Raw genomic sequence first — 16,993 nt, 5'->3', positions numbered from 1 at the left:
GTGGAACATAAGGAACAGCATGGAGGACATTAGGAGAAGGAAGGGAAAAATGGGGGGGTGGAATTGGAGGGAGAGATGAACCATGAGAGACTATGGACTCTGAGAAACAAACAGGGTTTTAGAGGGGAGAGGGGAGGGGGGATTGGTTAGCCCGGTGATGGGTATTAAGGAGGGAATGTACTGCATGGAGCACTGGGTGTTATATGAAAACAATGGATCGTGGATCACCACATCAAAAACCAATGATGTATTGTATGGTGACTAACATAACATAATAAAATTAAAAAAAAAAAAAAGAATATCCACTTAGGATGTAAGGTACACCATGGTGATAATAGTTAATAATACCATATTGTATATTTGAAAGTTGCTAAAAGGGTAGATCTTAAAAGCATTCATCACAAGAAAAAAATTTTTTAGCTATGTATGATGACAGATGTTAACCATACTGTGGCAATCATTTCACAATATATACAAATATTGAGTCACCTGAAACTAATAGAATGTTATGTCAATTATATCTCAATAAACAAAAAAAGAATATCCATAAAAAAATAATAAAGTGCCCCTTTGTGGTTACACAAAGAATTGAGTCAGAATATATTTTAGCTGCCAGTAATGAAGAATTGCTTTTAGTCTGCCAGGCATTAGTGTATCTACTGATCCAAGCCATATTTTTATGCATTATGTTTTTTGTTAACTGCCAGCGTAGTCCAGACATGTGTCACAAGCATTTAAAGGACACACTGTGATCAATTAGGATACCCTACCTCAATGTGACCTTCATTTTTGCCTAATTATATGTTGATTGCTACTAATCAGCATCGTATTTGAAATGAACAAATTGGTCTGATAGAGGGAGAGCGTAAAGAGCAATTGCTATATTATATTTTAACAGCTCATTTGTGTCTGGAATGAAATTTTTGATTCTCTTTAACAAACCACTTTTTGCCATTTTTAATTATTTCTCGTATATGTTGCATACACAGCACTTTTAATATGTAGTATACATTGTATGTATGTGTATTTAGGAATACAGAAATCATCATGGTCCCAACTCAGTAGTTCCTACTGTTATTTAAGTCCTGTGAAAGCATTAGTACTTTCAGTATTCATTTTATAAATCCATTTAAATGTACCCAGTAGGGGAACTAGTGAAGTTATCTTTCAAAGCCATATAATTGTAAAAATCTAAATGTAAAGTATCTTCCAATATGTTAAAGGTATACTCAGCTTAGCTCCAATCAGAGTGAAATTTTTACATTTGCATTGATGATAACCTTAGCCTTCTTTATAAAAATGTGAGCATGTTGGGGGCTTTGAATGTCCCTAAACAGTTCTTTGGCTTTTGTAGAAAGATACCTGTGAAATTTCAATATTTCCTCTAGAGGTGTGTGAGTGAGTGAGTGAGTGTGTGTGTGTGTGTGTGTGTGAATGCCTATGTATATATGAGAAACTGACAAAGAGAAAATACATATGGAGGCATGAATGTGGAGACAGGTTGTTTGCCTTGTCAGAACTTCTAGAAGAAATTAGGTCACTGCTGCTGCTACTACAAAACAATATTAACTGTGAGATTGGACGTATCCATTTAGTTATCCACCTGCTACCTTGGCTGTGGAGTTGACACCAAATATTTTTGCGTACAGTAGAAACATGACCCAAAGAATGGGAAAGAGATGTCAGCTCAGCAGCGGTGTTTTTACCTAGCTGCCCCTGGATTGAGCTAGAACCTGGCCAGTGAGAAGTTAACAAAGTACAGCAGGGAGATGCAGCAAGTCAGAGCTGAGAAGGCTTTCATAAGGAGGAACTGAAGGAGAGAATGTGTAAGGACTGCAACTCTCATGGCTTACTAGGATCTTTGTTTTTGTTTTCAATTACAAAAGCAAAGCCAATAGAGTGTATCTTCTCAGGTTCTGCTTTCTCTCTGTGGAGTTCCTAAATGGATTTCAGTCACTCCACAGTGACTCTGTGGACTACTAGCACAATGATCTAGTTTGGCATTAATAGGCCCTCTAAGGTCATTCATGTAAAATAATTGTATTGGTGACCTCTCTGCCTACATTTGGCTGGTAAAAGACTATAATAATGATTGACTGCCACAAATAGCCCCAATTTTGTTAGTTTCTTATAGTAATAAATCCCCAATTATATTTTGAGAATTGTTGAGGATTCACTGGCACTGATAATTATTAGTGACATAAGTTATCAATATTTGGAGCATGTTTAATGACCATTTTATTCATATATAGGAAAGGAAGCAAGACTCTAACCCTGAAAATACATAAACTACACGGACAAAATTAATCTTGCAAATATTAATCTTGCATTATACTCTTATCTACTAACTCAGAAACTAATAAGGAAATATTTTATTAAAAATCCATCATTGTCCTGTGGTAGTGGTCACATGAACCTACACATGATAAAATTGCATAGAACTGCATGTGCGTGCATACACACACACAAAAAAGTGCATGTAAGACTAGTGAAATCTACATAAGGTTATTGGATGGTAACAATATAAATTTTTTGGTTGTAATATTGTTCTGTAATTGTGGAAGTTATTACCATTGGATAAAACTGGGTGGAATACATTATTTCTCACAGCTGCAAGTAGATCTACAGTTTCTCAAAATCAGAAGTTAAAAACAAGTCTGTCATTGTACAACATCTTCTTGTCTTAACACAAATCATTCATCAAAGGGCAAGGAGTAGAGATTGATAACTAGTACATGAAATTTTATTTTTTACATAAATTAGAAAATTGATGTAAGTTTCTTAGATGGAAAATAGTGCTTTGCTCTTTATAGTGGTAGATAACTTAGAAGTCTAAACTTACAGCTACTTCCTTGGTTTGTTTAACTCAGTTGAGTTCCCACCGCTGTGTTCCTTTTCTTCACAGATCTGTGTCTCCAAGTGCCCAGAAAAATTTTTAACTTACATGGAAATACAGTTTAGGTACAGAACAAACAAACACTATTGGATGTACTACAGCCAGTTCTGCAAATCCCCTTTTGTTAAGCCTGCAAAGGTATGTGTGTTTAAGCTTAAAACTAGAGAAGAATTTAACTTTTGTGTCAATCTCAAGTGCAACATGAGCATTTGTAATAGACAAGCTCCCAAATCATCTAGGAAATGATTATGTATTATTCCATTAAAACACAAAGTTACATAGAAACACACATGCACCATTTATAGCTTATCATTGTGTAGACTTCAGGTGTTATGCAAGACTCTTAAGTCTGGTAAGTTGGCTTTAACTGTTCCTTGAAACTAACAAATTCTCTACTTGGCTTGATTTTTTTACCATCAAGATCTAGGAGCTAATGTCATTTGATTTTATTAATGTTACCATTTCATTAATGTGATGATGAAGATCCATGGCTACTTAGTAACAAGTAGAATTTTATTTCCAAACCCAATTTGATAATTATTCATTAAAAAAAAATCCTCAAACCCTACCTAGGTTTGAGACTTATAAAGGAATTCTAAAGCCCCATTATGTTAAATAGTATTAATGGCTTCTAACTTAGAGAAGATGCTGTTTTTCCAGAGAAAATTTTTTTGAAGAATTAGAGACTCAGAATGTGACTAAGACATAGATACACACTTTCAAAGGTGTGTCTTGGCTTCAGTGGGTCTGGTTTTATTATTGTTGATTTGATTGAATTACAGTTAGGACATTTTAGAGCATTTGTCAAATAAGTATGTGTGTGTGTGATAATCTTAAAACCACTCTTATTAGGATAGTAATATGAAATAATGAGATAATTATGGAGTTAAATTTTCAAAGGACATAATTTTTATACTGAGAGTAAAAGTTGTCATTACGTAGCCTTTGAAATGTTAACATACTCTTCCTTCCATTTTAGACTGTCACACAAGTCTTACTGGATGATGATTGTCCAATAGCAATTTTTCCAAGCAAACCATGTAAGTGGTTATTACTTATCTTAGAACATACAATCATAAAAAGTTACTCAATTCAGTTCCCTATTTCACTATTGACAAAATTGAAGCCAAGAATAGTTGTATGACTGGTCCCAGAGTTAATTAGAAGGAAGCCAAAGCTAAAGCCCATTCTCCTGACTCCAGCCAGAGATATTTCCGCTGGAGCTCTGGTAGTTTTGGAGTTTTGCTGCATCAACATACACAGAAAAGATTAAAAATTGATTTTAAAAGCCCAGATTGATTATTTGGTGTTCTATGAGCACAGATAAGCACACACAGACATAATCTTGCACACTCACCCCTGAATTCAGCCAAAGAGTATGTTCAGAATTTGCCTGGGGGGTGATGGTTGGTCATAAACTTGTCCTATAATTTGAAATTTGAAATACTTATATATCTCTTAAAGGAATCAATATTTTATATTTTTAAGATTTATAAATATTATTTAAAGTTTACATAAACTTTGTCTACCTTTTTGAAAAAGAAAATAAAATAATCACTAATTTCCTATTCTTACAAATATAATCCTAACTACAGAGAAACAACTTTACCTAAAGATGCCCATCACAATGCTATTCAGAAGAACCAAAAAGAAAAAAAAAAGGAAAGGAAAAAGAAGCACTCTTATGTCCAAAAGCAAGAAAGTGCTTTAAATAAATTACGGTGTATTCATTAAATGAAATATTTTAGAATTATTAAATATAAGTATTATATAGTATAATATTAAATAAAATGCTATGTGCATTATAATGACAAGCATGTATAAATTAAAATAAAAAAGGCTATTCAAAGAAAAATATTGCAAAGAAATATGCCAAAATAGTATGCATGTTTTGGAGATGACAAAACTGTGGGCATTTCCTCTCTTCTTTCTTCTTTTTTCTATTGGAGTAGAAAGCCACGTACCGTTTTCTATTTGAGTAGAAAGTCAGGTATCATCGAAGTAGCTACCACCAAACACAATGCCTTATGCACCCCTCTCCCTTTTCTTTGGGTCATTGAGGACCATGAAGTAAAGATGCAAGCAACTGCATTTTGCCAGGAAGCCCTGGGCAACAAGTGTCAGTAGCCAAGAACAATGTTACAAAAAGATGAAAATGAATCCTTAGTCACTGAAGATAATAATAGGCATAAGAATATAAGACATCCCTGCCCTTACAAGTATAGTTTGGTTAAATCACACAATATAAAACGTACACTGGGGACACAAAAATGTATAAGGCATAGTCCCTCACAGTACAGTAAAGGAGACATTATGGTAAACATCACAATCAACTTGTATTCATTCCCCCAATAGGTGATGAAGTATACTACTTAATGGAAGAGTATGCAGCTAATAAAATTCACTTACTAAATAGTTTATGAAAGGAAATAAGTAATATTAAAAGAAAGAAACAAGGGAAAACCCTGCATTTATTTTATGGTTATGACTCTCAAAAAAATTTCTTGTAGAAGAAAGACTAGAAGGAAATTTATCTAAAATGTTAGAGTTCATTGTGGGTGGTAGGACTGTGTATTTTGTTATCTTTCTTCTTATTTTCTTTATTTTCCAAATATATAATGAGCATATTTAGTCATTGGAACTAACTGATTGGATGAAATTGCCCAGAACAAGGTTGGAGGACTCTGTAGGTGGAAACAGTCCTATTTAAGGAGTGACAAGGGAAAAAATGCACAGAAAAGCTAAAGGGAGAGCAGGAGAGAACTTGGGCATGTAAGCCAAAGGAAGAAGGCAGGGGTTGTCTACTATGTCAAAGACTCAGAAAAGTTAACTCAATTAACAGGAAATATTTACTGTGCTAGGTAATGGGTTCAAGTAGGATGATGACTAAAAGATATTTGGAGTTTTTGGCCATTAGGATATTATTGGGATCCCTGGGAGGACAAATTCCTTGGAGTGGTGGGGGCAGCATGTGATTTGATTGAGAGGGAATAGGAGCAGCTGGTAGAGACTACTATGTCAAATTTGCCAGGGAAGAACCAGAAGATGAGGAAGATACTGAAGGAATCAGCCATATTTTAAGTGCTACCGAAGATGAAGGTAGGTAGACAGGAGATCATTTTAAGCCCAAAAAGTCAGAAAAGCCTTGGTAAAGACCTATTTCTTCTTTCCCTATATCAACTGCTTTAATATTTTCAAGTTTAAATTCCCTGAAAACCCATGCAAATCTGTGATTCTTCCTGTAAGAAAAAATATAAAAATGATCCACTTCTGATTTCTCTTCTCTCTTGATTTAAAATTGGGGTTTTAAAAACTTTAATAATACAGATTTGTAAAGAGGCAAGGATTCTATTTAAATCAAAATAAGTGCATAGAAGATTGAACAGTGAGGTAGCTCTTCAGAGAAATTATGCTAGTCTACAAACTGTGGGGCATTTTGATAGCTTTAGAATTTCTATTTTCAGCCCCTCCAAAACACCAGGTAAATGAGAAAGCTGGGAGACAAATTATTAAGACTTCAAAAATAAAAATTCAGTTGTCCTAGTAGCCTGAAGTTTGAGCTAGTTCTTGTTTCTCAAGGAATTATTCACTAATCTCCAGTTTTCAATGTTTCATTCAAGAAATATCTTAAGATTTTAATTAATAAGAAAAAGTAGGGGTGCCTGGGTGGCTCAGTCGTTAAGTGTCTGCCTTTGGCTCAGGTCATGATCCCAGGGTCCTGGGATTGAGCCCCACATCGGGCTCCCTGCTCGGCGGGAAGCCTGCTTCTCCTTCTCCCACTCCCCCTGCTTGTGTTCCCTCTCTTGCTGTGTCTCTCTCTGTCAAATAAATAAATAAAATCTTTAAAAAAAAAAAAAAAAAGGAAAGAAAAAGTAAACTCAGAGCACCTCGGTGGCTCAGTTGGTTAAGCATCCGTCTTCAGTTTAGGTCATGATCCCTGAGTCCTGGGGTCGAGCCCCTCATTGAGCTCTCTGCTCAGCGGGGAGTCAGCTTCTCCCTTTTTTCTGCCCCTCCCCACTGCCGGTGTGCGCGCTCTCTCTCTCTCTCAAATAAATAAAATCCTAAAAAAAAAAAGTAAACTCAGTCATACAATAAATGTAGCCTTTTTATTAAAATGTTTTTACCATGTGAGATATGTTATCAGTATTATTCTTTTAACACCTGTGCTGTGCATCTTACTTATTGGCTACGTGATGAATATACCATGTGTAAAATAATCAACAAGTTTAGAGTGTATCTTCAGATTGTGATCATATTTGCTTTTTACATGTGTCTTAGAACCATCAGAAAACCTTCTGACCATCAAGTAATGGGCAATTATCATGTTGAGCAGTATGTTTATACATTGTCTAGCAAGAATCTAATTATAAATAACAGAAAGCTTAAAGGGAAAACGTTACATAGAAAGAAGTAGAAAAATGTTTACCATAATTTTATTTTTTTACAGTTCTCCAGAGATGTTTCCCTGACTTCACTACTAAAAATGGCACTTTGACAGTAGGAAATAAGACAATATTTGAAGATGGAAGTGGAAAGACCAGAAATGCTGTAGAACTCAGGACAGCTGCAAAGTATGTTTGTTTACCTTCTTATTTTCAGTTTGGATGCATGTTATTACTATATACAAAACGAAAGCTTCCATTAGGTTAAGGGTTATAGAGGAAGAATTATGCATTGTTATGAAATATACATGTCACTGTGGATTATCAACAGGTATAGAACTGGGATCTCAGTAAGCATATTGAAAGACCTTAATTTACTTGTTGAATGAACACAATAAAAAGATGCTTTTTAAATCACCATTCAAAAAAATTGACTAAGATAATGAAACTGCCAGATGTCTTAAAGGGAAGAGGGCCTTAAGAAAGGTGAGACAACCTTGGTAATGCTGTTTCAGGACCATATCAGTTTCTATGTACTAACTACAATGAAGTCAATTTACTGTTTCCTTAGTGTACACATTGTGATGTTTCAGGTTATTGGGAAATATAATTCTCTGGGTGGGTACATTCACATGTGTGCACAAACACCGAGTATCATTGTGTAGCTCAATTGTTGAATTAAAAGTGAAACATAAAAGATATTCTAAAAATGTTTTTCTCTTCCTTGAGTTTAGCAGTCCAAGTAGAATGGTCCTGTATATTTAAAATGTAATAGCAACATGGATGGATTTCACAAATATAAAGCTATGTGAAAGAAATCACAAAATAATAGTACAAGTGCAGTTCCACTGATAGAAAAATTCAAAACCAAGCACAACTAAATTAAATTACCCTGCGATGCATATGTAAGTGGTAAAACTGAAAAAGAAAACTAGGAAATTATTATCACAGAAGTCAGGATTGTGGTTACCTTAGGGGAAGGAGGAGGTGTTGTAACTGGGGCACAGGGGGAAAGGGAGAACAATATTGTAGTTACATAGTGCATTCACTTCTGATAATCCGTCAAACTGGACACTAATGATTTGTGCACTTTTCTGTATGTGCCCCATGGTGCCTTCCTGCTACACAGCTGTCAGAGGTTTAGAAAAGGAAATTAAGGGTGATGTTCATTCTTGATGCTATGGATTTTGTAAGCTAAAAACTGATCTTATTTAAATTCATTTCTTACAGTGAGATTACTGCAATATTGAGGACATGTCACACACGTTGAAAAGGGATCTGTTCACCATTCTTGAAAGCCATGTTCTCTGTGTAGCTATAGTGGCCTTTGTAGTCTACCAAAATGACATCTCACATACTGTTATGGCTGGGGAAAGAGTGCCTCTTGATAAATGGTTTCTAAAAATATGTTTTGAACAGCAGCTTGCAAACCCCTTTTATCATAACAAGAACATTTCTCTTTAGTGGTAGTCAAAATAATTGATTTTTTCCTTCTTTGAATTCAGTCGTGTCAATAAAATCCTTGATGCAAGGGCAATTGGAATGAAAGTATTTGAAGACTATGCAACAACTTGGTATTGGATTCTCATGTAAGTGCAAACATTGGTGTTTCTTCTCCAGCCCCATTTTATCCTTGTAGAACGCTTTCTTCAAATTCCCCATTCAGGGTGCCTGGGTGGCTCAGTCGGTTAAGCGTCTGCCTTCGGCTTGGGTCATGACCCAGGGTCCTGGGATCCAGCCCCGCATCAGGATCCCGGCTCAGCAGGGAGCCTGCTTCTCCTTCTACCCTTCCCCCTGCTCCTGATTCTCTCTCTCTCTCAAATAAATCTTTTTAAAAAATTCCCCATTCATATTTGTGAATAAAAGGTTGACTCAGTTCCTGTGGCTGAAAAATGGGGCAAAGATATTTGGAAATATACCCAGTGTTACAAAAGTTATAAGAATGTAAATTTGAACTTTATTCATTAAATTCCCAATAAAAGTACTTGTATAAATATACTTCAAGTCATGCAGGGACAACATCTGTAGTACGTTTGCTTCTTATTGTTATGTTACAGTGGATGCAGTTTTATTTCTCTGGGTCTGATTTCTCATTTGTCCTTCCCTCTTATTTTTTAACACATCCTTTCCACATAATGTTTGTTATTATCATCACCAAAGGTCACTGTAGTTATGAAGAGCTGAAAAAATATATGAAAGGAGGAGGAGATTAAAAATTTTTAGCCATAAGGTTTGCATTCCTGAAAAGGTAAGGGAAAATGCAATCACTCTACTGGAGTGGGTACCTGTGTTTGATATATTTAAGGCTATTGCTACTATCTGGCTCTATATCACCTTATGCCTTAAAAGCATCTATGGTTCCCTAGTGATCAAAGAGCAAAGAGAAAACTTCTTCAGATAGTTACAAGGCCCTTTACAACCTGGTCCATTTAGTGTCCCACATTCTTCTCCACCCATGTTACTTGATTGACCCTATATTCTACATATATTACATACATATTCTGTATATTGACCCTATACATCAAATAACACACCCATTCCTAGAGTGTCAAACCCCCATGTTTTTGCACATTCTGTTCTCTTTCCTGGCACATCCTTGGTGTGTCCTGGGCAACTCCATCTCATTATTTAAAATCAACTTTTGGGGCACCTGGGTGGCTCAGTTAGTGAAGCATCTGCCTTCAGCTCAGGTCATGATCCCGGGGGTCCTGGGATCCAGCCCACATCAGGCTCCCTGCTCAGTGGGGAGCCTGCCTCTCCCTGTCCCTCTGCCACTCTCTCCCACTTGTGTGCTTTCTCTCTCTCTCTTTGCTTCTCTCTCTCAAATAAATAAAATCTTTAAAAAATAAAAATAAAATCAGCTTTTGTGTAATTTATGAAGTCTTTCTTGACTTCTCCAGATATAATTACTTTTTCCCTGTGCTCCTCCTACCCACATGCACGTGTATGCACAAGCGTGCACGTGCGCACGCACACACACACACACACACCTATACATACACACATACCTGTCATCTACATAGCACCTAGAACCTTATGTTATTTACCTGGCTCTTTTTCTATGATAAACTATGAATTCTTTACCATGGTAACTATGTCTAACTCATCTCTATTTTTGTAACTCCTAGTGTGGTCCTTGGACCATAGAAGATGCATAGAAAATGTGGGTTCAAGGAACAGTTATAAAACCACTAGGGGAACAAGATAGATGTATTTAACTATATGATGCTTAATAAAGTCAAAATTGTGTGTAAAATACCAGTGACTAGTTTGTATAGCTGTAAAACTAGATAGTGTTTTTTGAGATTTTACTCATTTCGATGTTTTGCCTTAAATGCAATAACTATTTTCGTGTGTATCAGTATTTCAGGATCTCTCTCCATAGCACAGATTGTAGTCTATACTTGACAACAGTTAAACTGGTTCCCCTATTGTCAAACTCAAATATCATTAGATAATTTGTACATTTCCTCTTTATTTTGGCTTTTTAACTATTATCTGAAAAAGTATGCATTATGATAGACCTTCCTGTTTACCTCACTCCCAACACACACTGAACCCTCTCCACCCAGGCACTGCTAACACCACTAGAACATAAACACTCCCTTTATTTTTGACTCTTCTGTTCTCCATCTATCTCATAAATATAAAGCCAAAGACTAATATGCCCTGACTTTATTTATTCAGTTAGAATTTTATACAGGAATTAAAAACACAGAGAATAAACAGCTATATTTCTTTTCTTCCCCCTGACCTTTTTGAATATTCCTCTTGGACTATGCCATAGAATAATCCTTCAACCATATTGAATATTTAAGCATTAGAGTATCTGTGATGTTAATAGGGAATGACTTCTGGAGTTGAAAGCATAGGCTCTGCAAGGATGTGACCTTAGAAGTTACTTTGATACAATACTGTCATCTATCCAGTGACAGGAATTATTAAGATTTTTTTTTAAAAGATAATACTTGGAGACAATAAGCTCAATAAATGTATCAGGCTATGTTTCTGTTTGGAAACTTGAAAGAGCATCGGAGGTATCATTTCTTAATGGAAGCGTCATCCAAATTTCTAATCTTAATGAATTCTGTTTAATGAAATTACCTAGAAAAATCCAATATGGATTTAACCTGGATATATGAGCTGGGGGGAGAAGTATCTCTAGTATTAAAAAAATTTTTTAAATTAAAAAAAAAAATTTTTTAATTAAAAAATTTGGAAAAAAAAAAAAAAGTCATGCTGCTGACTGCTTGATAAAGTCATATGGCCCAGGAGATACAGAAGCTCTATCATGGCTCCATATAATGGCCTACAGGTCACTGGGGATCTGAAATAGATGTCGTGATGTCAGACATCACAAATTATTAAAGATAATTAGACCATAATAATGACTACAAAATCATGGATTCAGGAACTGTGTGGGGCAATTATTTTTCTTTTCTGCCCTAAGACTGCTCCCTTACTTGTAGATAGTTCTGTTGTATAGGGTTTCCTTCTATTAGTATCATGGATATGTTTTATAATTTATCACTTAGTGAGACGTGTGGAGGGGAAAAAAAATACAGCATGGCAACTGTGGCAGATAGGCCAAAATGGTAGGTTGGAGGAATTGTGTTTTTCCTTGAACTGTGGTTGCTACTGAACTTCTGTTTACTCAGGTACACAAATACTGACTCCGGTATGAAGTTCCCGATGGTCCTACTCTTTCATATGAAAGTCTTAATAGGAACTATTGTTTATACTTTTTAATATTATAAAGATTTCTATAGCCAGCTAAAATAAAATAATCTGAGAATTATTTTGAATAGAAGATGTTGTCTTGCTGTTAACTTTATGTTATGTTTAACACTCTTGACCCCTGTCTGTTGTATGCTTTTTCCTCTAGTGGCCTGACTATCGCCATGCTCCTTAGTTGGTTGTTTGTGATACTCCTGAGGTTCACAGCTGGATTCCTCTTCTGGGTCTTCATGGTGGGTGTGATTGGAATTATAGGTTACGGTAGGTATTGCCCTTCTTAAAATTCATTAAATATCAAAATAGTCCTTTTCTTTTCAGTTGCCATTATCAATTACCAGGAAGCATTTAACTTGCAGTGAATTTAATTATTTACTTCCCACCCCCAAAGTGTTAAATTGAGAAAAATTATTTAATTTTGCATAAATTATTTCTATAACTTTTATCTTCTTTATCTTGAAAAAAAGTGCTATCAAAATGTTCTACCCTTTTTCCTTACTGACCTTTGGTCCCATGCCTTATGGTTTTTAAGAAGGAGGTAAAAAACACCATTTAGGTTAATGAAAAACATTTCAGAAAACGTATTTTATTCCTTTAACTTTCCTGTCTGATCAAATGGTAGGTCTGTATAGTTACAGAAGTGTGATCTAGTTTTCTCTTTCAACTGAGTAATTTTAAGCCGGGTACTGTCAGACTTTCTAATAATTGGCCAGTACTACATAATGAGGCGTCACTCCCTAGAGGCAAGTATTCTGAATTACACTCTTTGGGTGGAGAGTTACTTTATATCAAGTTTGAAATCTAACCAGTAACCCTGTCCCCTTAAAAGCAGTACAGGTACAGTGTGAACACCAACAAAGGAACTAAAGTTTCTCCCAAGGAACAGTATAGCATTTATGGCAGATTCCTTCAGAGTGCTAATAAACATATGGGCCAATATATGAATGTTTGTGAGGTTTCTATTCAAGAGTAATTTCCCCTAAAATACCATTTGGATTGACAATGCAGTTTTATGGTAGCAGACACCAAAAATAGCAATTTCCTATTATTGTCACCTGAAGAAGAGCTTTGCACATATCAATATAAGAATGCAGTTGAATCCCCAGGTTCTATAGTTAGCCTGAATTCTAATCCCAGCTGCATAACAGATAACTGAGGAATTTTGGAAATGCTTCCTAATGATTATAAGACCCAGTTTCCTTATCCATAACATCAGCATGGTAATGGTACGTATCTCCATCTCACAAGATTGTGAGGATTAACTGAGACAATGAATATAAAGCTCTTAGAACAGTATCTGAAAAACAGTAAACACTCAATATGTGTTGGTTTATTGTTACTATTCTCCTTGTTATCCTCAATAGGCTTCTAGACAGTTTCAGATCTCTTCAGGGTTTCCTTATCTGCTCCTTCTGTGCAGCTGCATGTGAAAGGGTTGAGTCAGTCTGGTGGAGGAATATAAGAACTGCTACCCCTTAATCGAAGACTCCCAAGAAAGCTTTTTGTGTAAAAGTCTTTTATGTATGTTTCTGCCCTTTACTACTATAAAGCCTGGGCATGTGATTCAGTCACTCTTTTATTGTCATCAAGAAGGGAAAGACCGTATTGTCTGGTATTGATTTCAGTGACTTGCCGTAAGGAGCAAGAAAAATCTGAGATTGGCTCTAGTGAAGTTTGACAGTGCCAAGAGGGAGAAAGGTCATCAATATATCACAAATGCAGGTGAAACAACCAATGTCAGCTCCTTGTTGACTTCCTAGGTAGTGCTATCTCAGCAGTTAATGGTGTGGCAAGTCAGCTTAAAGCCATTCACTGAGTGGGGAAATGGCCAGTTAGATTTGAGAAGTATGACACTGTGTAACTGACCTCTGCTACTATCTTGGACAACGACTTTCTCTGTATCATGGGAAACCAATCATTTCCTATTAACAGAAGCCTATTTACTAGAGAAAGCAACATACTGAGCAGAGAAAAAGCCAGGCTGTTTGTGGGTAAGTGCCTTGAACGTCAGTGGAACAATTCTTATTGATCAGAATAAATTAAGATTTATCCAGGAAAGGTCATAGATCAGTGGGGTTACAGGCATGGATTTGGAGATTGAAAAGGCACAGATTCATTGCATATTAACTGTATGATCCTCTGCACATACATAGTCTAATTAGTAATTTCTTCAACTATACAATAGGATTTGTGAATATTTTTAAAAATGATGTACATAAAGCCCTTGGAAAGCTGCCTAGTACATAATGTTCAGTGAAAAGTCTTGGTTATAGTTGTTAACACAGGAATGGTTGTTGAATTTTCTCAAATGCTTGTCCTGCATCTATTGAGATTATCATGATTTTTATCTTTCATTTCATTAATGTGGTGTATCACATTTATTGATTTGTGGATGCTGAACCATCCTTGCATCCCTGGAATAAATCCCATGGTGTATGATATTTTTAATGTAGTGTTGAATTCAGTTAATATTTTATTGAGAATTTCTACATCTGTGTTCATCAGGGGTATTGGACTATAGTTCTCTTTTCTTGTGGTTTCTGTGTCTGATTTTGATATCAGGGTAATGCTGGCCTTATAAAATGAGTTTGGAAATGTTCCCTCCACTTCTATGTTTTGGAGAGCTTGAGAAGGATGGTATTAATTCTTCTTTGAATTTTGGTAGACTTCACCAGTGAAGCTATCTGGTTCTGGCCTTTTGTTTGTTGGGGAGATTTTTGATTACCGATTCAATCTTCTTACTAGTAACCGGTCTGTTCAGATATTCTATTTTATCATGATTCAATCTTGGTAGGTTGTATCTTTCTAGGAATTTATCCATTTCTTCTAAGTTGTTGAATTTGTTGGCATATAATTGTTCATGGTACAGTTGAAACTTGAACACCATGGGTTTGAACTGCATATGTCCACTTATATGCAGACTTTTTTATACATACAGTACTGTGGGAAAAGATGGCAGAGGAGTAGGGGACCCTATTCCAACCATCCTTGAAATTGAGCTGGATATTTATCAGACCACTCTGAACACCCACGAAATCAGCCTGAGATGTAAGAAGATAGATCTGGATCTCTACAAACAGAATATCACAGGTGTTTGGTTTCGAAGTATGAAGTGGGGAGCCATGATTCTGCAGGCAGATATTGGAGGATAAACAAGGGGGAGGGAGTCGACCTGTTGGGATCCTACACCACCGGTGAGCGATAGCCTCCCGTCCTGGGGACCGGGCACAGACTTGCAGACTGGTAGCGACAGGGAAAGGACTTTAGGGCAGCCCCCCAGATGGAAACCCAGAGCAGTGGGGCTGCATGTGCAAACTGGGGGTGGCTGGTGGTTTTAGAAGCACAAAGGGCAGAGATGTGCCCTTACCTGGTGGTGAGGACTGGGAGTGCTGTGGAGGGGTGCACAACTCAAGACCCTGCAGTTTATAGCAGCACAGACAGAAACGGAGATAGTGTGGCCTGGAGAGCTCACTGAAGAGCAGACTGCGATCTCTGCTCTGAGGTGAGTGTTGGAAATGATCTCTTCTGCTCTTTCAGAAGAGACATGGAAAACCGCCAGGGAAAACCACCAGAGAACAGAAGCCACAAAAGACCGGTTTTCACTGAGCCCATCTCATGCCACATGGGGCAGGGCAACTTTGCCCAAACAGGGTTACCTGAGTAACAGCATGGCGGGCCCCTTCCCCAGAAGACAGGCTAGGGAAACAAGAGGCCAGCAACCCTAAGGTCCCTAGAAAACAGGTGCATCTTGCTTGGGTTGTGGTCAATAATTTGGACTCTATACATTCCCTCAACTACCCATCAACAGAATGACTAGGAGGAGGAACCCCCAAAATAGGAGAGACTCAGAGACTATGACTTATGCCACAGATAATGGATACAGATCTAACCAAGATGTTGGAGATGAAATTCAGGCTAGCAATTGTGAAGACAATAGCTAGAATGGAGAAATTGATTAATGGCAACATAGAGTCTCTAAGGGCAGAAATGAAAGCTGAATTGGCAGAATTTAAAAATGCTATCAATGAGATCCAATCTAATCTAGATAATCTAACAGCTAGGGTAAGCAAGGCAGAAGAATGAATTAGTGATCTAAAGACCAGTTAATAGACAAGAAGGGAAAAGAGGAGGTCAGGGAAAAACAACTCAGAATCCATGAAAATAGAATCAGAGAAATAAGTGACACCATGAAACGTTGCATTGTCAGAATTATTAGGATCCCTAAGGGGGTGGAGAGAGAGAGAGACTAGAAGATATATTTGAGCAAATTGTAGCTGAGAACTTCCCTAATTTGGGGAATGAAACAAACATCCGTGTCCTAGAGGCAGAGAGGACCCCTCCCAAGATCAAGGAAAACAGGCCAATACCCCGGCATGCAATAGTAAAACTCGCAAATCTTAGAACCAAGGAAACCATCTTAAGGGCAGTTAGGGGGAAGAGATTACTTATGTACAGAGGGAGGAACATCAGAAAAACATCAGACCTATCCACAGAGACCTGGCAAGCCAGAAAAGGCTGGCAAGATATATTCAGGGTACTAAATGAGAGGAATATGCGGCCAAGAATACTTTATCTGGCAAGGCTTTCATTTAGAATGGATGGAGAGATGCAGAGCTTCCAAGACTGGCAGAAACTGAAAGAATATGTGACCACTAAGCCAGCCCCGGAAGAAATAAGGGGGGTTCTATAAAAGGAGAAAGACCCCAAGAGTGATATAGAACAGAAATTTACAGGGACAATCTATAAAAACAAGGTCTTCACAGGCAACATGATGACAATAAATGCATATCTTTCTATAATCACTCTCAATATGAATGGCCTAAATGCTCCCATAAAATGGCACAGGGTTGCAGATTGGATAAAAAGACAGGACCCATCCATATGCTGTCTACAAGAGACTCATTTTGAACCTAAAAATACATCCAGACTGAAAGTGAAGGGATGGAGATCCATCTTCCATGCCAACGGACCTCAAAAGAAA

General features: G+C 36.8%; 1 protein-coding gene across 2 annotated transcripts in view; it reads left to right on the top strand.

The window, feature by feature from the left end:
- The window catches only part of SLC44A5 (solute carrier family 44 member 5), a 342,614-nt gene that overhangs the window by 289,383 nt on the left and 36,238 nt on the right, over nt 1-16,993 (top strand). For both annotated transcript variants that reach the window (XM_081818649.1, XM_081818650.1), the window contains 5 exons: nt 2,906-3,034; nt 3,876-3,936; nt 7,344-7,467; nt 8,784-8,867; nt 12,164-12,276. In XM_081818649.1, coding sequence (XP_081674775.1) covers nt 2,906-3,034; nt 3,876-3,936; nt 7,344-7,467; nt 8,784-8,867; nt 12,164-12,276 — 511 coding nt within the window. The remainder of the gene's footprint in view (nt 1-2,905; nt 3,035-3,875; nt 3,937-7,343; nt 7,468-8,783; nt 8,868-12,163; nt 12,277-16,993) is intronic.

Source organism: Leptonychotes weddellii, chromosome 4, assembly GCF_054177405.1.
Source record: "Leptonychotes weddellii isolate Sample4059 chromosome 4, ASM5417740v2, whole genome shotgun sequence".
NCBI classification, from domain to species: Eukaryota; Metazoa; Chordata; class Mammalia; order Carnivora; family Phocidae; genus Leptonychotes; species Leptonychotes weddellii.
The sequence above is the reverse complement of the archived record's forward strand: the minus strand, read 5'-3'. Positions and strand labels throughout refer to the sequence as shown.